At 42.8% G+C, this 24,611-nt stretch overlaps 1 protein-coding gene across 15 annotated transcripts in view; it reads left to right on the top strand.

The window, feature by feature from the left end:
- The window catches only part of nrxn3b (neurexin 3b), a 357,597-nt gene that overhangs the window by 104,265 nt on the left and 228,721 nt on the right, over positions 1-24,611 (top strand). For all 15 annotated transcript variants that reach the window (XR_009267577.1, XR_009267579.1, XR_009267578.1 and 12 more), the window contains 2 exons: positions 15,172-15,610; positions 17,866-18,249. Coding sequence is in view for 11 of the 15 variants with exons in the window: in XM_058755796.1 (XP_058611779.1) it covers positions 15,172-15,610; positions 17,866-18,249 (823 nt within the window). In the remaining 4 variants the exon portion in view is untranslated. The remainder of the gene's footprint in view (positions 1-15,171; positions 15,611-17,865; positions 18,250-24,611) is intronic.

Here is a 24,611-nt window from a genome sequence, read left to right as displayed (position 1 = left end):
CAAGCTAAAAGGCAACAGTGGCAAGGAACCCAAACTCAAAAAAAAAAAAAACAATCTTGGGGGAAACCAGGCTCAGCCAGGGGGCCAGTTCTCCTCCAGCAAGATTAACGAACGATGGTGGTTTAATTCCAGGCAGCATCACAAATCAGACTGTGGATTGATATTTTAGAATAGAGAAGAAGATTGGTTTTAAGCTTGTTTGGTTCTTGTAATCTTTGTTGAGCATCTGTCTGTGAGATGCAACCATGATCAGATGATTAGAGCAAGTCATTTGTAACTCTAATAAGAGCAGTCTCAGTACAATAATGTTGTCTAAATACTGACTGGAAATGTTCCTGACTAATCAGAAACATAGCTGTGAGGATACTGCCTTTTCCAGTATTTTTGACAGAAAAGGGAGATTCCAGATCGCTCTGTAGTTAACTAATTCTCTAGGATCAAGTTGTCTTTTTTCTTTTTTTTTTTTCTTTTTAATGAGAGGCTTAATAACAGTCAGCTTGAAAGTTTTGGGGACAAATCCTAATGACAACAATTAATTAATAATATTAAGAAGTGGAAGCACCTCTTCGCAGGGACAGTAGCACGGAACCAAAACTCCATCTGTGACAGAAATGGACTAAACAAACCTTGGGAGAAACCAGGCTCAGTCAGACGCTCAGTCAGAGTTCTCCTCTGGCCAGACGAAACCAGAATGGTGTGGTTTAATTCCAGGCTGCAACGCAAGTCAGATTGAGCAGAGGACTCATCTGGTTCTCGTGCTCTTGTGCCGATGGCCGAAGAGGTTTTCGCAGGGGATCTAATCTAATTGACATGGTCTCCGCTGATATTCAGGGCTGTAGAGGTCATCTCTAGGTGCTGATACACCATCTGGACTGGATACGGACTGGATCCACGTGACTGTAGTGACCTATGTAACAAGTACATTGGGTGTTATGGGAAGTGTTCCCGGTTCCGGTTGACCTAATTAATGCAGCCTAACAATCTTTTAACAGATTTGAATTATAGAAATGTGATAATGTGTTATGTGTATGCCAGGTTAAAGAGATGGGTCTTTAATCTAGATTTAAACTGACAGAGTGTGTCTGCCTCATGAACAATGCTAGGTAGATTGTTTCAGATTTTGGAAAAAGATCTGCTGCCCGCAGTTGATTTTTATATTCTATTATCGAATGGCCAGAGTTTTGAGAACGCAGTGGACGTGAAGGACTAGAATGTGATATGAGTTCGCTCAAGTACTGAGAAGCTAAATCATTCATGGATTTATAAGTAATTAGCAAGATTTTAAAATGTATATGATGTTTAATAGGGAGCCTGTGCAGTGTTGACCAAACTGGGCAAATATGGTCATACTTCCTGGTTCTAGTAAGAACTCTAGATGCTGCATTTTGGAGTTTATAAACCATTACAATAATCTAACCTTGAGGTCATGAACGCATGAATCATTTGTGTATCTGTATTATATCTGTTTTTTAATTGTTGAATGTTAGTTAATTTATTATTCTTAACCGAGTTCAGGAGTTTCTATATGCTGAGATTTATCTGACTTCTGTGACGTGAGGTGGACAGTCAGTTAAGTCAGTCTGTCTGCTTCCTGACCTTGGCCCCAGTTAGTCAAGTACTATTACTAAGACTTCATGCTATATTTTTAGACAGAAGAGCAGCACCACCCCAAGAGGGATGAAGACCATCTTTTTAACAGGTCAGGTCTGCCCCAAAAACTTGTCTTGTAGATCACCATCTATGAAAACTATATTATTCTGTGGGCACCACTTACACATCCAATCATTGAGTAAACAACAAAGCGAGACCTTTGAAAAACAAAGAAACACATGAAGAAAAAAATAAACATTACACAGAACAAGTGTAAGTATGTTAGTGTAAGTGTAAGTGTATTTTACATAAAAATCAGTGAAGAACTGTTATAAGCTCGCTGTCTTGGTGCATGCAGGAAACATTTGGCACCATTCTGATGAAAGCAGAGTTTCATATGCTGTTCATAATTTCTTGCCATCTTGCTTCTTATCTTGCTATTTCTGCCCTGAGCAAGAAAGACTCATGGCCTTTGTGCGGTCATGTGGTTCAGTGGTCATGTGATAGCAGACAGTGGAGAACAGGAAGTCTGGGGTGATGATTATTGCCTCTGGGGCAACCACATTGGCTTGCATTTCAGTGATGAGCTTGTGGCCGCTGTTGTTGTCTGCACATTTGACAGCAAGAGATGAAAAATCTCTACCATGACACCAAATATAACATTTGTTTTTGCACAGAGAGTTTTAGAGTGTCTCCAGAGGCGATGGAATCGTGTACTGCATCGCATAGCAAATATGGGAATTCAATGTTCACCTCTCTACATTCAGAAATAATTGATTTTAGAATTGCTACTGCTGTATGTTCCTCTTTTTTTTTTACAGTAGTTAAAAAGGGCACACTGAGGGTCTTTCTAGATTTGAATTACAGAAATCAGAGAAAGTTTTTAGATTTGCACTCCACAACATGTTTTTGTGCAGCATCAGCATCCACAGATCCTTGAGACTAGGAAAATCATTATTAGAATGTAATAACCTTAGTTTGAGGTAAACCTGCCAAATCTCTATTTTGGACTTCTGAGACAGAACAAAGAACTAAAGTCTCATTCATATCAAGAATGATAACTATAATGATAACTACATTAGTGCCCACACCAACGTTTTCTTTATAGCAAACGCTTCAGTTATTATTCGATTTCCAACTCTTTCTCCATATCACCTGCACCCATATCCCTGTTTATTGGTTGGAAAAATTCAGCCGAATGACACAAAAACAAATTTAATTTGCCAGCCAGCACCAGCAATTTCTGATCACTTTCACAAAACTTTCATGGCCCCCAGAACATTTTGTTGCATGAATATCTCAACATACAGTATATACTGTATATATTTAAAAAAAAAAAAAAAAAAAACAGGAACTGTGTATCTGCTATTAAAGCAGCTCAGCTTGTCAGCATATACCGTTGTACTCATGTTTACACGCAATCATTTTATCAGAGCAAATGCCATTAACAACATCTGAACTTGAATGTCCATAAATATTGTCTGTTGAGCAAGTCTTGTTGTTATGCAACTGTTGTTATGGCTTATTGGAATTAAATGGTTTAAAGTAAATGATGTTAAAACAACTTAGGCAATGCTGACATTTGACACAACAGTTGCTAGATATATCTTATTTGTCAAACTCAAAAAAGGCCATCTCTTCTCCGGGTTGGTTTTAAATCCTTTAAATCTCAGAGTTTTTCCATCTCTGAAATGCCAGTCTGATGTTTTATTATGGGCTCAATCTGTCACTTTTCTTTTTGCTTGTAAGCTCTTCTCTGAATGAGGTTTCTTTGTTGAAACAACGAATGATTCCTCAGATGGTTGCCTACTTGAACAATCAATCATGCTAATGTTGCTCATTAGTTATGGCTACAAGCTGTCAGAAATATTAACACACCTCTGATTGCTCCCGCTGTGATAGCTGGACCTTATTCTCTTTGTTTACAGATGTGACATTACCACACAAAGACGAATGACGTAAGACTGACATGTCGACAGCTCAAATTATAAATAATTATTATAAGCTCACTATTGTGAACCCAAACCACCTTGCATAGATAGATAGATAGATAGATAGATAGATAGATAGATAGATAGCCCTAGGCTATTATTTTTAGGCCCACATTATTATTATTATTATTATTATTATTATTATTATTATTATTATTATCATCAGTATAGGCCTATTATCATTACTAGGCTATTGCTATAATTGGGAATCGGCACCAGACCTCTGATATTAATTTATGCTTTATTATTGTTATTATTACTAGGCCTAATAGTAGGCATTATCTGCATTTTTTACAGAAGCTTGCAGGTAGGTGATGTTAATGTGAGACCTGAGCCTGCTATGCCTTGCAAAGATCCTCAATTCTTGGCTCAATGTTTGATAAACATAGCCTCAAATCATCCTCGATTTGTGCACGATTGCGGTATTTCGTTTTGAGTGCAGTCATTTTTGAGAATCCTACCTCACACAAATATGTTGACGCGAAAGGAAGGAGAATCTTCAAGGCGACGTCACAGAGTTCAGGATATTCCTGCATCAATGCTGCCCAGAATGACGAAAGAGGGCAGGAGCTAAAGAGTTCCTTCAGTCTACTGTCACTCTTCAGCTCAATAAGCTGTTCCTGCGTATCGTCTCGGTTACGTACGTAACCCTCATTCCCTGATGGAGGGAACGGAGACGTTATGTCGTGACGACATAGGGGGGATTTACTTGGAAGCCCCAATCATCTCTGATTTAAGAGAAAACGCCAATGAATATTGGCTAGTGCATTTTGCATACCTGCGCCACTCCCCGTGCACACGGGTATAAATAGGCGGCAGGTGCGTCCACTCATTAGGTTTTACGCTGAGGAGCCGAGAACGAGTCCCTGGCAACCAGCGATGGTTCAAGATTGTGGCATGGGGACATAACCGAGACGTTCCCTATCTGTCACTACGAGTTATGTCGTGACGACATAGGGGTCTTATGGAAAGCGCCACAACCTGAACCCCGTCACAACCTTGTGGCATGCAGATGCTGACAAGCGAGCACGTGACAGACAAATGCCATGCGAAAGGTCGCAACCTTCCCATCGCCCCAGCGCAAATTAGCTAACCTTGGTGCCCGCAGGGACCACTGAGTACATCACTGCTGGAGATAGCCAAGCCGCTGTTCCTTTCCCAACAGAAGCTTCAAGTCTTTCCTATTTGTTGTGACAGCTTGGCAGTAACGACGGGGAAGCAAGCCTTCCAGAGAAGGGTGCTACGGAGGCCACATCCTGCCCGAAGGGAAGTAACATGTGGAGACACTGATATGGACTGACCCAGGCCTGGGGCAGTACTACATACGACTGGACTCTGGGGAAGATCCTACCTAGGGGTAGGGAGGAGAGCTGCCAGCAGGGCCTGACAGAAGGCTCTGTCAAAGGGAAGACATGGGTTTACCGTGAGGGAAACCTTACCGTGGTAGAATACAAATATGGGATTACCCGAAGGGAATCAAGCCATACGGACACCTAGCCCAGTACAGGGGCTGACCGGAGACCCGGGCGAGCTAACACAAGTACTGGGCCTGGCGTCAGACTGCTCCACCCAGTCTGACTGCCGGGGGTGCTGGAGGAACTCCACCAGGGTTCGCCGTCCGGGGAACTGAACTGGAGGAGGAAAACAGCGCTCACATCCCCGGGTGAGGGGGAATGGCGCAGCAAGCGTGACACTGGCCAGCTCTTCCCGCCACTTACCTGTTACCCAACACACGGGAAGAAACTGGCTCGACGCGGAGATTGTAAAATCTTGCGAAGGTGTTCGGTGTCGCCCAGCCCGCAGCTCTACAGATGTCTGCCAGAGAGGCGCCGTGCGCCAATGCATAGGAGGAGGCAACACTCCGTGTGGAGTGAGCCCTCACCCCTAGGGGGCACGGCTCGCCTTGCGATTGGTACGCCAAGGCGATGGCATCCACTATCCAGTGGGCCAACCTCTGCTTGGAGACAGCCTTCCCTTTCTGCTGACCTCCGTGGCAGACAAAGAGCTGCTCAGAGCTTCTAAAGCTCTGGGTGCGGTCCACGTATATGCGCAACGCTCTTCAGATCAGCCAAGGCTGGATCTGCCTCCTCCGAGGGCAGGGCTTGCAGGTTAACCACCTGATCGCGGAAGGGCGTGGTGGGAACCTTAGGCACGTATCCAGGCCGGGGTCTCAGGACAACGTGAGAGTAGACCGGGCCGAACACAAGGCACTCTTCGCTCACCGAAAATGCTTGGAGGTCCCCGACCCTCTTGATGGAAGTGAGCACGGTCAGGAGCGCTGTCTTAGCAGACAGGAACTTAAGCTCAACTGAGTCCAGCGGCTCAAAGGGACCCCTCTGAAGCCCAGCCAGGACAATAGAGATCCCAGGGGGCATCAGGGGTGGCCTAGGAGGTTCAACCTCCTGGCACCCCTCAGGAACCACACAATGAGATCGTGCTTTCCCAGGGACCGGCTGTCCACTGCATCGTGATGGGCCGCAATAGCAGCCACATACACCTTCAAGGTGGAGGGTGACAGCCTACGCTCCAACCTTTCTTGCAGGAAAGAAAGCACTACTCAATCGTGCATCTTCGGGGGTCTTTTCGGCGAGAAGAACACCAGTTCGCGAACAGATTCCACTTCAGTGCATAGGCTTGCCTTGTTGAAGGAGCTCTAGCCTGAGTGATGGTCTCTACCACAGTCCGTGGGAGACCGCTCAAGTCTGCAGCGTCCGTCCAGGAGCCACACGTGGAGGTTCCACAGATCTGGACGCGGGTGCCATGGTGCCAAGCCCCTGAGAAAGGAGGTCCTTCCTCAGAGGGATGCGCCAGGGAAGAGCTGTCGCAAGGAGTATGAGTTCGGGAAACCATGTCCGGGTGGGCCAGTACGGCGCAACCAGCAGGACCTGCTCCTTGTCTTCCCTGACCTTGCACAGTGTCTGTGCAAGCATACTCACTGGGGGAAACGCATACTTGCGCAGAGCCCGAGGCCAGCTGTGTGCCAGTGCATCCGTGCCGAGGGGGCCCTCGGTCAGGGAGTAATACAGCTGGCAGTGGGAGGACTCGCGGGAAGCAAACAGGTCTACCTGAGCTTCCCCGAATCGACTCCAGATCAGCCGGACCATCTCGGGATGGAGTCGCCATTCTCCGGGGAACGTGAGCTGTCGTGAGAGCGCGTCGGCCGCACGATTGAGCTCCCCCGGAATATGGACAGCACGCAGCGACTTGAGCCGCGTCTGACTCCAGAGGAGGAGATGGCGGGCGAGCTGTGACATGCGACGTGATCGTACACCTGCCAACCGGTTGATGTACGAAACAGTCGCAGTGTTGTCCGTACGGACCAACAAGTGCTTGCCGAGCAGCAGTGGCCGGAACTGCCACTAAGCTAGATGCACTGCCAACAACTCTAGGCAGTTGATGTGCCAAAGCAGTCGAGGCCCTGTCCAGGGCCCCGAGGCTGCCTGCCCGTTGCATGTAGCGCCCCAGCCCGTACTGGAGGCATCCGTCGTGACAACGACATGCCGGGACACTTGTTCTAGGGGCACCCCGGCCCGTAGAAAGGCAAGGTCCGTCCAGGGGCTGAAGGAGCGGCGACACTCCTGTGTGATGTTCACACGAAGTGTACCGCGACGCCATGCCCACCTCGGGACTCGGAGTGCAACCAGTGCTGAAGTGGTCTCATATGAAGCAATCCGAGCGGCGTGACTGCGGCTGCGGATGCCATATGCCCCAGAAGCCTCTGAAACTGTTTCAGAGGAACCACAGTCCTGCCTCTGAAGGAACTCAGGCAGTTCAGCACTGACTGGGTGCGATCCTACGAGAGGCGCCGTCATACTCACCGAGTCTAACTCCACACCAAGAAAAGAGATTCTCTGCACAGGGGAGAGCTTGCTCTTTCCCCAGTTGACCCGAAGCCCCAACTGGCTGAGGTGCCCTGTCCCTGTGATCGCACAATTGTTCTCACGACTGGGCCAGAATGAGCCAATCGTCAAGATAATTGAGGATCCTGACGCCCACTTCCCTTAGCGGGGCAAGGGCGCCCTCTACGACCTTCGTGAAGACACGGGGAGACAGGGACAGCCCGAAGGGGAGGACCCTGTACTGCCATGCCCGACCCTCGAACGCAAACTGTAGGAACCGTCTGTGTCGCGGAAGGATCAAAACATGAAAGTAAGCGTCCTTCAGGTCAATCGCTGCAAACCAATCCTGGGGCTGGACGCACTTTATAATGCGCCTGTGCGTCAGCATCTTGAACGGGAGCCTGTGTAGGGCCCGGTTCAGGACTCGCAGGTCCAGGATTGGTCGAAGACCACGGCCTTTCTTGGGTACGATGAAGTAAGGGCTGTAAAACCCTTGCCTCATCTCGGCTGGAGGGACCGGCTCGATTGCACCCTTTGCCAGGAGGACAGCAATCTCCTCGCGCAAGACAGAAGCGTTCCGAGCTACCACTGAGGTTTCGAGAACACCACTGAACTTAAGAGGCCGCCTGGCGAACTGAATCGCGTAGCTGAGTCGAATCGTGTGCGTGAGCCAACGAGACGGGCTGGGCAGCATGAGCCACGCCTCCAGACGCCGTGCTCCAACGGCACGATCGACGTACCTGTGGTGGTGCAGCGAAGGGGAGTAGAGCGGGATGGTACAGAAGGCATCCTTGCAAAACTCCCTGGGTCCCAGAGGGGACTGGCTAGAGGTGCGTGGGGAGGCACTGCGTCCCCGAACTGCACTCTCTTGGCAAGATGGGTCGCGGGCGAGAGTGAGGAGGCAACGCGTCACACACTGTTGGCCCGTGGACCTGAAAACCCAGAGGGGAAGGAAATTGCTCTTTCTGTGATTTTGTGGGTGCCGCCGGCCCTTGGGCCAGCGGTGGAACAGAAACAAAACGAAACACAGGATTCTCCACCCGGCCCTCCTCCGGGGGAAGGAGCGACGCTATCCTCGTCGTCTCCTGGGAAAGAGCAAACTCCAACATCTCCAGGTTGCCCGCGTCAGGGCCACCTCGTCGACTTTGGAGTGCGGGGGACGCCGCACTCCTGCGAGAGGCTCGGCGCGCTGGCCTAGGTGCCGATTCAGCATGGGGCGGAGCGGCTCTGGAGGACGCAGGAGGGCGCCCACGGCGACGAGCAGACGGAGGCCTGGCCCCGGGGGCAGCGATTGATGGTGCGTCACGCCGGGGCAGGATGTGCTGGATTGCCTCTGTCTGCTTCTGCACTGCTGAGAATTGCTGGGCAAAGCCCTCGACAGTGTCGCCGAACAGCCCAGACTGGGAGATGGGGGCGTCGAGAAAGCGTACTTTGTCGACATCCTCCATCTCTGCCAGGTTGAGCCAGAGATGGCATTCTTGGACCACCATGGCGGACATCGCCTTCCTGAGGGACCGCGCTGTGACTTTCGTCGCTCGTAGAGCGAAGTCAGTCGCCGTGCGCAGCTCCTGCATCAACCCCAGGTCGGTACTACCCTCGTGCATTTGTTTGAGTGCCTTGGCTTGGTGAACCTGCAGGATAGCCATGGCATGCAGGGCAGAGGCTGCCTGGCCCGCCGCACTATAAGCTTTGGCCACGAGCGCGGCCGTCAGCTTACAGGCTTTGGACGGGAGACGCGGACGATTCCTCCAAGTGGCGGCGTTTCGCGGGCACAAGTGCACCGCGACCGCTCTCTCCACCTGGAGAATGCCCGCGTACCCCCTGGCAGCCCTGCCGTCGAGGGTAGTAAGGACGGAGGAGACGGACGAGCGGCTTCTGGCCGTAAAAGGGGCCATCCACGACTTTGTCAGTTCCTCATGCACCTCCGGGAAAAAAGGAACCGGAGTAGGGCGCGGTTGTGAGCCGCGCCTCGCTCCGAGAAACCAATCATCCAGCCGAGAGGGCTCGGGACTGGGCGGTCTGTTGACCTCCAACACGATGCTCTCGGCTGCCCGGGCAAGCATAGCCGTCAACTCTGGGTCTGGTGTGGCGGCCGCGACCACACCCGAAGGGGGCAGCTCCGACACACCGTCATCCTCAGAGGACGAACGCCCCTCCCCCAATGCTGCGATCGACATCGTATCTTTGGGCGGCGCACCGAATGATAAGCGTACCCGGCGGAGAAGCTTTTACTGTAACCCTCAGATCTCCCAGAGTGCCAGCCGGCGATCCTCTACTCGAGCTAGAGAGATCGGGACGGGTGGCGGCAGAGGGTGCCAATCTTTTCAGAAAAGAAAGGCGAGATCGCAGTGATGTCATGCTCATGCGCCCACAACAGGCGCATAAGTCATCCAACGAACGCAGCTTCGGTGTGCTGGAGACCCAGACACCGAAGACAACGATCATGTCCGTCATCCGCAGACAGGTAACGACCGCAACCAAGAATACACGAACAGAATGACATCTTGAAAAAGACGCGACCGTTTGTGATTTTGCTCTTTTAGAATTTGCTCTCTCAGTTGAAGTGCCCAGGGGAAATGCTGCTGGTAGGGACTCCGCTGACTGCACCGTGACGCCAACCAGGAACAAAATAAAGATGAAGGCTTTTGTGGAGATCAGCACTCTTCTCATCCACTCGGCTCCGAAACAAAAAGCCTAATGAGTGGACGCACCTGCCGCCTATTTATACCCGTGTGCACGGGGAGTGGCGCAGGTATGCAAAATCCACTAGCCAATATTCATTGGCATTTTCTCTTAAATCAGAGATGATTGGGGCTCCCAAGTAAATCCCCCCTATGTCATCACGACATAACTCGCAGTGACCGACAGATAGGGAACAATTGATAGCTCGTTTGCTGTGCACACAAACGGATCTCGAACCCACGCAAAAGAGCGATAATCCTCTTTAAAGTACGTCGCAAATTGTTTTCTCATTGCTGACAGGTGCTCAGACGCTGATTGAAATAGGGAGGAGAAATCGTGTGACGTGCCTGCATCAGTGATAAAGTCTGCAAGGCTGGGGAACATGTCGCAGTTCCCTCGACTGATGCGGCCATGCCAGAGGTCTAGTTTTTGTGTGAAGGCGTGCACTTTGTCTGCAAGGAGCAAAATATGAGTTTTGCGGCCTTGCAAAGACAGGTTGAGGCCGTTCAAGCGGTCAAATATATCGACCAAATAGGACAGAGACGCAAGCCACATAGTGTCATCCAGATGCTTCGCCAGATCTGATTTGATTTCTGTCAAAAACCACTTCACCTCCTCTTGCAGCTCATACAACCGCTGTAACACCCGCCCCCTGGAGAGCCAGCGAACTTCAGTGTGCAGAAGCAGCTGTTCGTGCCCTGACCCCATCTCCTGGCAGAGGACCCCAAACAAGCGAGAGTTTAGCGGCTGTGATTTGATGAGACTTATCATTTTCACGGATTGGTTCAGCACGGAGTCAAAAAGAACCGGCATTTTTTTAGCAGCTAGTGCTTCGCGATGGACCATGCAATGTGTCCATTTCACAAGTGGAGCTACTTGCTGAATGCGAGCAGCTAGGCCACGCTCACGCCCCGTCACTGCCTGCGCACCATCCGTGCATGTGCATAGGCCAACGCATCGGTCCCAAGCCAAACCATTTTCACGGATTTTTCGCATCCGTAGCAAATATTTTGAGGGGTGTTTTTGACAATTGAGAGCCACCAAATGACGAATATGAAAAAACAAATACGACAGTTTCGGACTCAGTCAGGGTGCAAGGACCTTAAACTTTTGAGGCTTGTGCAGCTTCTCGAGGAGAAATCAAACAAATGAGCGCCGTTTTCTAAAGTCTATGAGCGCAGCACACACAAATAAACTAAATTGACATACTGCAGTTAAATTTCAAAATGTGGTGTTTTTATATTTAAACCATTTGATTAAAATACAGTTCAGCAACATACATCACACGACCTGACGACCAAGAGAGCTGACAATTGACCATCACTTAATTTACCATCACCTCACGATTGAAAATGTGACACTGATTTCATATGACAGTTCAACAAACAAGTTAATAATATTATGTCACTTACATTTTAGACGAAATAATGACTGTTTTGGTCTATTTTAGCAGCGAAAATAGTTCCGATGAATCCAAACAAAGATCACAGCATAGCGCATCTCACAGCAACACTCAATCGTGTTTTGAATGATTCAGTGTTTTGAACGAGTTGAGTCTCATTATTGATGAATCGGCCGTTTGAACGAATCGTTTGAATGAACGACTCAATGACTCGCTTAATAAAACCACTCATCACCTGCATTTGCGCTCACTATCGACAAACCAATCAAATTTGTTCAAAACTCTTTTTTTTTAAAAATCAGTCCAAACACATTTTAATTTTTATTCAGGAGTTATGTATATACAAAACTATAACTTTTTATGACAGTAGTTTAGTGATAAAAAAAATTAGCAAATTTTTTTTTTCTGTTTTTTTTTCCTCCCATCCTGTAGCCTACTCGCGCCCCCCCGGGAGAGTGTCCGTGCCCACTGAACCACTGGTGTAAGGCATGGAGAGAATTTTGAACACTATTTTTCTTTTTCTTTTAAAGTACTTGCTCAGTAATTGATTCTTGTTCACTAAGATCTGTGATGCTTTGATAAAAAGGACTGGTTAACAATAATAATTTAGTACCATAATGTTACACTACTGATGATTTATAGGGAATAATAATGTTTTTAACATGGATGTGTTTAGAAAATACAGCGCTAAAATATATTCACAGTTACAAAGTAAAAACTCTGGAATATTCTCCTCTGATATATTCATTTTCTCCAATGATACATCTCTTCATCTAACCCCCCAACTGTGTCAAGTCAAGTCAAGTCAGTCAAGTCACCTTTATTTATATAGCGCTTTTAACAATACAGATTGTTTCAAAGCACTTAACAGTATCAAATTGGAGGATAGAGTGTCAGTAATGTATAAGGATAAGATGAAATGCTCAATGTTCATTTAAAGGCATTTCATTATTGAATTCAGAGATGTCTTTTTTTTTTTTTTTTCAGTTGGTGCTTCTCCCTACGTGTCTACGTGTTTCTACTTAGTGGCACTTCTCATTAATCCTAGGCCTAATGCAGCAGCAAGATCCCTATAACATACTAAGACACTGAGCCTAGATAGATTAGGGTCCACTCCCCACTCCCAGAGCCCGATCAATACCCAGCAGCCCCCATGCACACAGAGGGAGAGAGTCAAGACGGAGAGCCTATAGAGTTGTTAAAGGCTGGCTTTGATTGTAAATGGCACTCTGGGGACAGAGGATGGCCCCCAGATAAGGTGATAAAGCGAGGGTGTAGCTTTAGATAATGTATCTGAGTCTGTGGACTTCCCTACCCACACCATCTTTCTGCACATTATTTTCCATTATACTACTATCGATCGGCTAGAGGTAATGGCCATTGGAATCATAACCCGAGGCATAACTACATTCCAGTGCAGGAAAAGTTGATTGGAGGAAAGGAACAGAAGCGCTGAGGAAACATTTTCTGGGTTTCGGCTTTGAAGAGGAGTTTATATTTTTGTTTCACCAGGGACTGCAGAAAGAACATAATTTTTGTTTTTTTGTTTTTTTCCCTCAACAATTGTAGCATAACTGTAGTGGCTTGAAATTGGGATTGTGGTGTCAGGATGTTAGTTTACTCTTTAAAATGGGATTTATTTGAAAACATGCATACATAAGTGGTCATTTCATTTCTGAGAGTAACCCTATAATTCAGTGAAATGCATTGATGTGTTGTTTTCTTTTTGTGCTGATGTACTGTGTTTTCTATTGAAACAGAAAGTTGAGCCAATGACGTTTAGTTTGTCCTAATCTCAGAGATCATGGTGGGTCTGCCTTGAAAGATTGATATGTTAATGTTAAAAACTATCTCTCGCAAGAAAATTTATATTGTTCATTTCTGGAACTCTACTGCTCTACTGGCACATCTCTGCAACACAGACGATTAGGAAGCATGGGATAATTGGGGTTGATGGTAGGCTGGTGCTGATTCGGGCCAGATTATAGGTAGAGAAAAGAAATGTGATAATGTTAGTGTCGCTAAAATAAAGATCTCTTTCAACAGTTCATCACGCTCTCTCTTTCTCTGCAGTAGTACGAAGTACGAAGGGCACCTGTGTTGATTTACTGTCAAATCTTCCAGGATTATCTGTAATCCTGGAGCTTCAAAATCTGTTTGCTGACAGCTGTGTTCTCTAACAGAACTGCTGTTTGCTGTGCACATAATGTCCTATATAGCAGCAAGAGCTCTTTCTTTAAGGAGGAAAAGAAGGAAAAAGCCTTTTAATTTTCTGCTTGAGTGAATTTCAATTTACAGTTCTTCTCGGTTTGTATTGTGTTGTATTTGGCTATAATGCATATCTGACTCTATATATGAGTCTTTGCCTTGGTAAATAGGCACAATATCACAGCACATCCTTTGAATGTCATCTAATGTATTCTAGTGTATCGGGGGATTTTGCTCTTCAACAGCTATGTTATTTTTACCAATAGGTCCAGGGCATATACTGTAATTTATAAAAAAGACTTTGATGGTGTTCCATTTTTTAAATTGATTTTTTTAATACAAGAATGATATTTGTATTTTTTTTTCACTTCTGAATTTTACACACAAATGTTTTCACACAAAAGTTATTATTACAAATGATTACAAATGACCAACACTGTCATTTATTATTATTAATAATAATAATAATAATAATTTGTTTGTTTGATTGTTTAAAATACTATTAATTTATATTTTCCTATGCTTTGATAAATATATTACATGCATGGGCCACCCAGTTGTCAATATTTGGGTATTTAGGTCTCACTTAAATGTACCTAAAATTCATTGTATCACAAACAAATATTAAAAAAAAAAAAAAAAAAAATTGGTAACACTTTACTTGAAGGGGTGTGCATAAGACTGACATGACACCTTCATAATCATGACATGACACACGCCATGAATATGAAGGAGGTTTTATGCATGTTTATGACAACTGTCATTAAGTATCATTCGCTCAGTTATGTCATTTTTAATGCAAAGATGACATTATTTGACCTAACCCTACCCCTACCCTTACCCATAACCCTAGTCTATAACAAAGGCATCTCAGACAATATCATCTTTGCATTAACTGAGCGAATGACACTTAATGACAATTGTCATAAACATGGATAAAAACCCTTCATATTCATGACATGTGTCATGTCATAATTATGAAGGTGTCATGTCATGATTAGGAAGGTGTCATGTCAGTCTTATGCACACCCCTTCAAGTAAAGTGTAACCTAAAAATCTAAATCTTTTTCTCCAGTAAACTCATTTTAGCCATTTTTTTCCAATGACTTCTAACCAGCTGCAATCAAAGTGATTTTAATGGATTAAGTTCCCCTAGAGTTGGTATAACCGCAGGTGTAGTTCATGTCAATTATGCAGATCTTTCACTAGCATTTGACGTGCAAAAAGTGTCCCAATACTTGTACAACCTGTTAAAATGTATATCTTTCTCTTAATTAAATAATACATTTAGTTTGATATTTTGCTATGGTTTGGTTTGCCGTATTTGATTTATAATTTTTTTTACTTTAGTATAGTCTAAAAAAAAAAAAAAAAAAAGCAAAATAGTAGAGGCTGCTCTAATTTTTAAATTGGCCTATATTCATTTGCAATTGCCCATAATGTGTTTCTCCAATTCTAGGTGGTCTACAAAAACAATGACATACGACTGGAACTCTCTCGTCTGGCCCGAATCGCAGACCCCAAGATGAAGCTACAAGGGGACATAGTATTTAAATGTGAGAATGTCCCCACCCTAGACCCTATCTCCTTTGAGACACCAGAATCCTTCCTCAGCCTGCCCAAGTGGAACACCAAGCGTGTGGGCTCCATTTCCTTTGACTTTCGTACCTCAGAGCCCAATGGACTAATCCTTTTTACACAAGGTAAACCCCAGGACAAGAAAGATTCTCGTAGCCAGAGGAGCAACAAAGTGGACTTCTTTGCTGTGGAACTTCTAGATGGAAATCTCTATCTTCTGCTGGACATGGGATCAGGAACGATTAAAGTCAAAGCCACGCAGAGCAAGGTCAATGACGGAGCCTGGCACCATGTGGACATTCAGAGAGATGGAAGATCAGGTGAGCAGACTCATTTTCTCCAGAACAACAGGGATATGCACACACACACATATATATATATATATATATGTGTGTGTGTGTGTGTGTGTGTGTGCATATATTTGTGTGTGTGTGTTTGGATGTGATTAATCGTGATTAATTGTTTGACAGCACTACTATATTCTAGGGGTGTCCCCGACTAAGGATTTTCACAGTCAAATCAGAATTTTCGAATCTTGCCGATAGTCGACTGATAGTCGAATCATATGTTTGGGGGTGGGGCAAAATACATTAACAAGACAGACATTCAACAGTCATAAATATTGACATTAACACACAGGGAAAATGTGTAACAGACAGCTCGCTGATACAAACAGGGTATGCCTAAATAATGTTTTATGTTTTGATTGAAAGATAGTTAACATTAAACGTCAGTGAAACTTCACACAATTTTTTACAATAGTGCTCTTATGTATATGACAGTAGTTTTTAATGTTCTGCATTTCTGTTTTGAGCTGTGCAAGCTGAATATGACCAGTAGAATAAAGCATTTGATAGCAGGTTTTTAATCAATGGGATTTAACTCATCATTTATCTCATATATAATACGCTTTGTTATTTATACAACATGATGTAATTATGATTTTAAAAAAATGTTTTGAAATCACTTGTACCCTACCTGATCGGGAAAAAAATCCAGTCTTTCATGTGTCAGTTTGAGTCTTGTTAAAGTTTTAAATCTATGCTGCCAAGATGCTCCTCTGTCGGTCAAGGATCATGGAAAGTGAAACTTAAATCTATAGGGGTGGTTGGATTTATTTACGCACGTTAAAATATTTATTTAAAGCTGCTTTCTTTTCAGATTCTTATTTACAGCATTATCTTAATAGGCTGTATATTAACTTATTGGTTAGAAAACCAGTAGTTCTATGTGAAATCAGACATTTGAGCACCCCCAAAATGGCATGATCATAACACCCCACGAATATTCAACTGTGAGATTGGTGGTCGAATCAGGCTCTTCCTATCGAAGCATCGATTCTTCGACTATTCGGGGTCACCCCTACTATATTCACAATATTTTTGCTTAATTGTAGGATTTAAAATGTTTCTCCTTTGGCATCAGAGTGTCAAATTTGAAAGAGTGTTGGGGTAACTTCTTATAAGCTTTAAAAGGATATCTAAATTGCCAACAAATTGTCAGTAAAAAGAAGTTGATAATGTAGTACTTTTATCCACAAAAATAATCTATTCTCAATTGTAACTAAATGGCATAATTTCTTTCTAAACTTCTCTGTATTAAGTGCTGTTATTAGGGTTGATTCTAAATCATTTTCCCAGCAGACAACTAAGTGCACAGTCAAAGACTTCAATAAAAAGTCATCTAGCATAATAAATGTTTTTTTTTTTTTTTTCGATCACAGGAGAAACTGTTCTATGGAAGACTATAGTGTGAAATTGGAGCTTTCATCATTGTTTTGTCACAAACTTCATATCTGAAAATGAACACTTTCCCACATTAAAGTCACAAGAGGGTGGCTCTTATTGTATGCCTCTGGTCATGTTATACAGTGCAATCCAAAAGTCAGAGACAACACTTAAAGTCTGACATTTCTTTTTAAACCTGGAAATGAACAGAAAGCTTTTGGGTTATGAATATATATTCTTACATCTGACATGGCATTTATGTTTGTTTACACAGGCTATTTAAATCTCATTGTTCACATTTCATTTTAATCATAACAGCGTGAATAGGTTTAGTTTTGGTGAATAGGTTATATAACTATTCAGGAATGGTGACTGACTCCTTGTCTGATTAATAGCCTTCATGCAAGTTCCTAGAAACTTGTATTTCTCAGCAACAAAGGGCAGAGACAGATAGACATGTGGGTGTTGAGAGACCAAGAATACTTGCACAATAAAGACCAGTAGAGGAACTCAGAGTGCCCCCTCAATCTGCCAGTGCCTCCACACTGAACTTTATTGATGTTTCTATTCTGAAACTCCTGCCTGCCTCTATCCTTTAGTACATTATTGTGTCAGAACACACACACACAAATGGACATCTCTATATATTTCTATATTTATTACACTGTTTTTGCTTGGTTAGCAGCGTTCTGTTGTCATATATGTTTATATTGACCAATTTTATAATGACTGTGTACTTATTTCTATGTATATACTGTAAAAAAAAAAAAAATTCAGCATGACATTGTTGTCTTCTTTTGGCTGAGTTTATTTTGTCATTCCTGACAGTCTGTTTTTGTTTTAAACAGGTATCATCTCTGTGAACAGCCGTCGGACTCCATTCACAGCCAGTGGAGAGAATGAGATTCTAGACCTGGAGGGTGACCTATATCTCGGAGGTCTGCCAGACAACCGTGTTGGCCTGGTTCTTCCCACTGAACTGTGGACCGCTATGTTGAATTATGGCTATGTGGGGTGCATCCGTGATCTCTTCATAGATGGACGAAGTAAAGACATTCGCCAGATCGCAGAGGCGCAGAACGGAGTCGGAATCAAGTCGTCCTGCAGCAAAGTAACAGGAAAACAGTGTGACAGCAACCCCTGCAAAAAGAACGGCATCTGTAAAGAGGGCTGGAATCGCTTCATCTGTGACTGCACCGGGACCGGATACTGGGATCGAACCTGTGAGAGAGGTGAGTGATGCCATTGTTAGTCTTGTGTAGCCTGACTGTCTGTCTGTTTGTCTGTGAATTTACCATGATTTAATACAAGGTAACTTAATAAAATATATGATCTTACACAATATGTTTCCGCTGCAAACGCCATCTTCTGGAAAGATGCAGGAATTCACAATCTGTGAAGAAACACAATCTTCACAGTGCATTATAGGTATTATCTAGCCATCTACACTGGTTGTACAGTCATTATTGTGGCGCATGATGGGACTGAATGAATAATGTCCACTATGGTTTCAGGCACCACCAAAATTTCTGTCCCACTGAAATAATACACCATGTAAGGGCATTGGGTGCAATTTCAGACAGAGACTCTGATTAATGACTTATCTATTGGTGGTTATGTTTGAATATATGGAAACATTCTTTATATGATATTTATTTACTTCTTTATATCATAAAAACCGCTCTGTATGCAGTGACCCAAAAACTTTTTTAATGCAGGCAACAAAAATGTACTGTATAAATGTCTTAATGTATTATATTGCAAAATATACAACTGTGTATTTATTTAAAATAACACTTTTCAAGCAATATTTCTTGTCAACAAATTAGTGAATTTGTCAACCATGTTACGGACAAACTGTATGTCAAGTCAGGTCACATATATTTATAGGACTTCATACAATGCAGATTATTTTAAAGCTGCTTCACGTTAATAAAACAGAGAAATAGCAATGTTAATGTGGTACAACCCGAATTCTGGAAATGTTGGGACGTTTTTAAACTTGAGTAAAATGAAAACTAAAAGAATTTCAAATCACATAAGACAATATTTTACAATTTTATGCACACAATGAGCTCATTTCAAATTTGATGCCTGCTACAGGTCTCAAAATAGTTGGGATGGGGGCATGTTTACCGTGGTGTAGCATCTCCTCTTCTTTTCAAAACAGTTTGAAGGTGTCTGGGCATCGAGGTTATGAGTTTCTGGAGTTTTGGTGTTGGAATTTGATCCCATTCTTGCCTGATATAGGTTTCCAGCTGCTGAAGAATTTGTGGTCGTCTTTGACGTATTTGTCATATGATGCTTTTTTAAAGATCATTATTTTGTGTTTGGTGTAACAAACATTATTTTTCAAATATTGTACATTATTGTAGTTCCTCTATGCCCCGCCTCTCTCAAATGCTCTCTCTCTCTCTCTCTCACACACACACACACACAACGCGTTACTCTACACTGCGCATAACTCCACATTTGAACAGTCAATAGCAAATACTTGAACTAATAACAAAACATACTTACAGTCGCTGATTCAGAAGCGCCAGATTGTCATAGCTAAGTTGGAACTGACCCCTTTTTTTTTTTTTTTAGAAATAGCCTTTGTGCACAGCCAGCCTTGTACTCTCCTAGGTTCACAAAACAGTCATCCATAAAATGCGTTGCACAAATTCGAACATTTGGGTTGTGCTGTTCTGTTGTAAACAAATCTTAACCAATGATTCCTAATTGCATCTACTTTCGGAAGGCCAAATAAAGTGCTTTTGCTTTCGCATAGAAACACACAGCATCTCCCTGACATGGCTGCATCAACACTACTGCGGTTATTGAAACCACGCCTTCTTTCTTTGCGTGAACATTTGGGCAGCATTATGCAAATATTTCCACATCGTGACGTAGACATGTGGGGCCGTTCTTTAATGAGGCGTTTTAGCCCGGTCTGGATCAGCCTTCTCTTTTAGATAGAATAAATCCTTTTGTTGGAGACTTTGAGCTTTGTGACTCTGCAGATCGTATACATGCACAAACAGCTACATTACACACTAAAGAAAAGGAAAACAAGAAATCACATCATATGACCCCTTTAATGATGCGCCAAATGTTCTCCATTGGTGAAAGATCTGGACTGCAGGTAGGCCAATTCAGCACCCTGAGTCTTCTACTACGAAGACATGCTGTTGTAATAGCTGCAGTATGTGGTTTTGCATTGTCCTGCTGAAATACACAAGGCCTTCCCTGAAATAGACGTCGTCTGGAGGGGAGCATATGTTGCTCTAAAACCTTTATATACCTTTCAGCATTTATAGTGCCTTCCAAAACATGCAAGCTGCCCATACCTTTGACCATCAAAGATGCTGGCTTTTGAACTGAATGCTGATAACACACCGGAAGCTCTCCCTCCTCTTTAGTCCGGAGGACACGGCGTTCGTGATTTACAACAAGAATGTCAAATTTGTACTTGTCTGACCATAGAACACTTTTCCACTTTGAAACAGTCTATCTTAAATGAGCCTTGGCCCACAGGACACGATGGCGCTTCTGGACCATGTTCACATATGGCTTCCTTTTTGCACGATAGAGCTTTAGTTGGCATCTGCAGACGGCACAGCGGATTGTGTTTACCGACAGTGGTTTATAGAAGTATTCCTGGGCCCATTTAGTAATGTCAATGACAGAATCATGCCGATAAGTGATGCAGTGTCATCTGAGGGCCTTGTCCCTTACACACAGAGATTTCTCCAGTTTCTCTGAATCTTTTGATGATGTTATGCACTGTAGATGATGAGATTTGCAAAACCTTTGCAATTTGACGTCGAGGAACGTTGTTTTTAAAGTATTCCACAATCTTTTTACGTACTCTTTCACAGATTGGAGAGCCTCTGCCCATCTTTACTTCTGAGAGACTCTGCCTCTCTAAGACATCACTCTTATAGCTAATTATGTAATCTAACTCATCTTAATGGTTAATCAGTGAAACATTTGGTGCATCTATAGATATAGATTCAATAGATATTTAGTTTCTATAGAACGTGATTTCAAATTAGGGATAACCAAATGCACTGAATTATTTTTACACTAAAAGTGATTCATCTAAGATGATAACCACTATTTTGTAAGGGTGTGTGTGTGGTTCAGGTAAACCCTATTTTACAGTAAGGGGACAAAATATCCCCACAAAGATGGCAACATTGTCCTTTTTTTGGGTTCAATGAGAAAAAAAAACAAAAAACATTTTCATAAGGATAGGTTTAGGAGTAGGGTTAGTGTAGGGGGAGACAGTCTAAAACCCATTACTCCTATGGAATGCCACCATAATGATAGGAAAACCTGTGTGTGTGTGTGTGTGTGTGTGTGTGTGTGTGCGTGTGCATGTGCGTGTGTGTACCTACTTACGTTACAATAAACAATTTTTGGGGACAAATTGGTACCCAGAAGTAAGCAAACCTTGACAAAATCACCTAAAACCTCCCTTTGAGGACGTCCTCATTTGTAAAACTGTGAACTGTGATATGTGTAAACATACAGCAGGACACAAGGGAGAGAAACTGATCAGAGATGTATCAGAAAAGGGAGACAGATGGCATCAAATACAGAATTTTACATTACATTGTGCCATGTGATACTGTATATAGAAGCATTACCATGGTAAAGACTGCACATTACTATAACTCACCCTTCATCTGAAAAATTCAGCTAGAATATAGATTCAGTCATATGGCACAGTGAGGACATTTACTGCATTGACAGTCAACTTTTTATTTTTTTTTTTATTTTTTTTTTTAAGGGATCCTATTATGCTTTTTTACAAAGTGTTGATTTTGTTTTGGGGGTGTACTAGAACATGCTCTCATGCTTGGTGGTTCACCTCTCTCCCCAGCCTGGTACAAACAGCTCAGTTAGTCCCGGGTTTGATGAAGGCTCGACTTCCGAAAAATGAAATGTGTTGTGATTGGTTAGCTGTCCCAATGCGTTGTGATTGGTGAACAGCTTAGATGGTGTTTCAGTACTTCCCCGCCCCTTGCCAAAACAGCAAGATCGTCAGTATTGCTATATCAATTCAGACCCCTAGAATATTGAACAAGAGGATCGCGCTGAACCTTTGCACGCACGGATATTGCAAGACATATTAAAGTGGTAACGTCATTGTTGGTGGGGTTTTTTTGTGGCTAAATCAGGTTTTAGATAGGATGTCAACAACAGCTTAAAAATAACTGCATTCACTATGTACAGATAAGTGCAACGGTAATATGTATTATGTTTATTGTCAATTCTAACATTATAACATGAATTGCAGTGAAACTGTTATACAGTTGAATTTATTTATACCATAGTCCCACAGACTTACACTATTTATGGCGGCATATATGGAAATTAATTCTCTGCCAGTGGGAGGCGCTGTTGGAGAGAGCGAGGTTTCTGCGGTAACGCTGTACACAAAACAGAGCTCCGCTCACAAATGATGCTTCATCAGATGTTACCTGCAAGATGAAATGAAAATGACATCCACATTTTTCTGAAAACAGTCGGTTTCCTTCAGAAATAAAGTGATATAAAAACACCCATACCGGGTTTCGATTTTGAAACTTGCAGTGCTCAACCAAGCGTTCTCCCCACGCGCCAACCATTCAAATTTCCGTAGAGGGGATTTATTTTAATGATATTCTAATGAGCCAATTTGTGATATCACAAATACAGGAAAACAACTTTGTAGTCCAAACGAGCCGTTCGTTGTAGTTCTTGAAAAGGGATTTTTTTTTAAACAAAATATATCTTTTTGGAGTTGACTTTGAGATTTGTAACTTTGAGGATCTTTTTATGCCCAAACATACACACTACACACTGACTAAAATTCAAAAAGTGAAAAAGCATAATAGGAACCCTTTAAATGTTACAGCCAAATATATAATTTTATTTTATTTTATTTTAATCTTTTTATTATTATTATTATTATTATTATTATTATTATTATTATTATTATTATTATTAAATCCAGTCAGACACACCCAAACCCCCGCAATTCACGCTTCATAAATCTTGCTTGCCACAATATTTGCCATCTACTGTATCTCTAGAATGGTGGCTATTTTAGTGTTGTAGAGAGTCAAATGGTCAGTACTATCTAATTTTTCAAGAAGAGAGTTGCCTAAAAGCAAAGCACACTGTTAAACCTGTAAGATCTTTAGAACAAATTAGGGTTAAGGCTCAGTCTTACTGAAAACAGCTTCTCCATCACAACAAGCTTTTGAATTTTATATCAGAAACGACAGCCTAGAATCCTGGAGCCTTTGGATGTACAGACATTGAGTGGACAGCAGTTTCTGCTTTACAGCTGTGAAGGTGATTTTATAGTTTTTGTGTAACGTTTCTCGGGAGGTTTAATAGGATTTCTCTTTCACTTCTAGTGACTGTCTGTCTGCGCTGTTCGCTCAGGAGGATCCGAAAGTTAAATTGAACAAGGCTTGGAGCAAGAAAATGTTCCCATGGTGTTCAGAATTAGGAGCAAGCTCACATTAAGTTTTTATGACAGTTTGTAGATAGCTGCTCCTCAGGCTATTGGAGGATGCAATCTTTATGCAGCATGGGTGGATTGCCTTTTTTTTTATTCTACCATGATTTTTTCAAGGTTTAGCAGATGGTTCAGGGTCTGTTGTGGAAACTTGAGGTAACATTTAAAAAAAAAAAAAAATACAGTCAAAGGAGTAATGTATGTACTGTAAAAGTTTATCATCTATTTGTTTTGTTTGTTTAGTTTTGGTTTGGTTTGGTTCTGTGGATGTTTAGAAAATAACCACATCACATTTTCACACCCAAACTAGTTTAAGTTGTCATTGGACATCGTAGAAGATTGTCATTATTCTGAACCATCATGTACACCACATCTTAAATGATCTATCATGTTTATTATGTTTTGATAAAATTATGTAATAATTTGGAATTTTGGAATAAAAAGCACGCGCTGAGTCGTCTGAAGCGGTTGTAACATCAAGAGCGTTGAAGAAGTGGCTTTGAATCTACAGTCAGTTGAAAGCAAATCTGCAAAGGCTATGGTTTGCTAGCTATGAAGATCTTTATTAGATGAACACCGCTTTCCACAGGTATAGATTCGATTACAGTACACGATACCACTATGACATTACCAGTTTGTTGTACATGTACCTTACACATTAAATACAATGTATAATTTATTCATTAAATAAGCTGTCACAGAGTATGAAATGAACACCCGCCAAACCCGCGTTAGTTCCAGGAGGAATGCCTTGCCTAGACACAATTAATATTGATATTTTCACAATATTTACGTTTGCAGAAATAAAGGCTACACTTGTTTACATTTTGCAGAACAGACGGAAGATGATCCGTCAATGTGCATTTGTTTCGTTATGTTCAGATGTTCGTTAGCAGTCATGTGAGGAGTTTTTACTCTTCTCCGTGTCAGAGGTTATATACATATATACATTTGTAATACATAATTAATATACTTTAAAATATAATTTAATTTAATTCAGTGATGCAAATCTGAATTTTTATCAGCTGTTACTCCAGTTTTTAGAGTTGTATGATCCTTCAGAAATCATTCAAATATATTGATTTAATACCA

Source organism: Onychostoma macrolepis, chromosome 20, assembly GCF_012432095.1.
Source record: "Onychostoma macrolepis isolate SWU-2019 chromosome 20, ASM1243209v1, whole genome shotgun sequence".
Taxonomy (NCBI): Eukaryota; Metazoa; Chordata; class Actinopteri; order Cypriniformes; family Cyprinidae; genus Onychostoma; species Onychostoma macrolepis.
The sequence above is the reverse complement of the archived record's forward strand: the minus strand, read 5'-3'. Positions and strand labels throughout refer to the sequence as shown.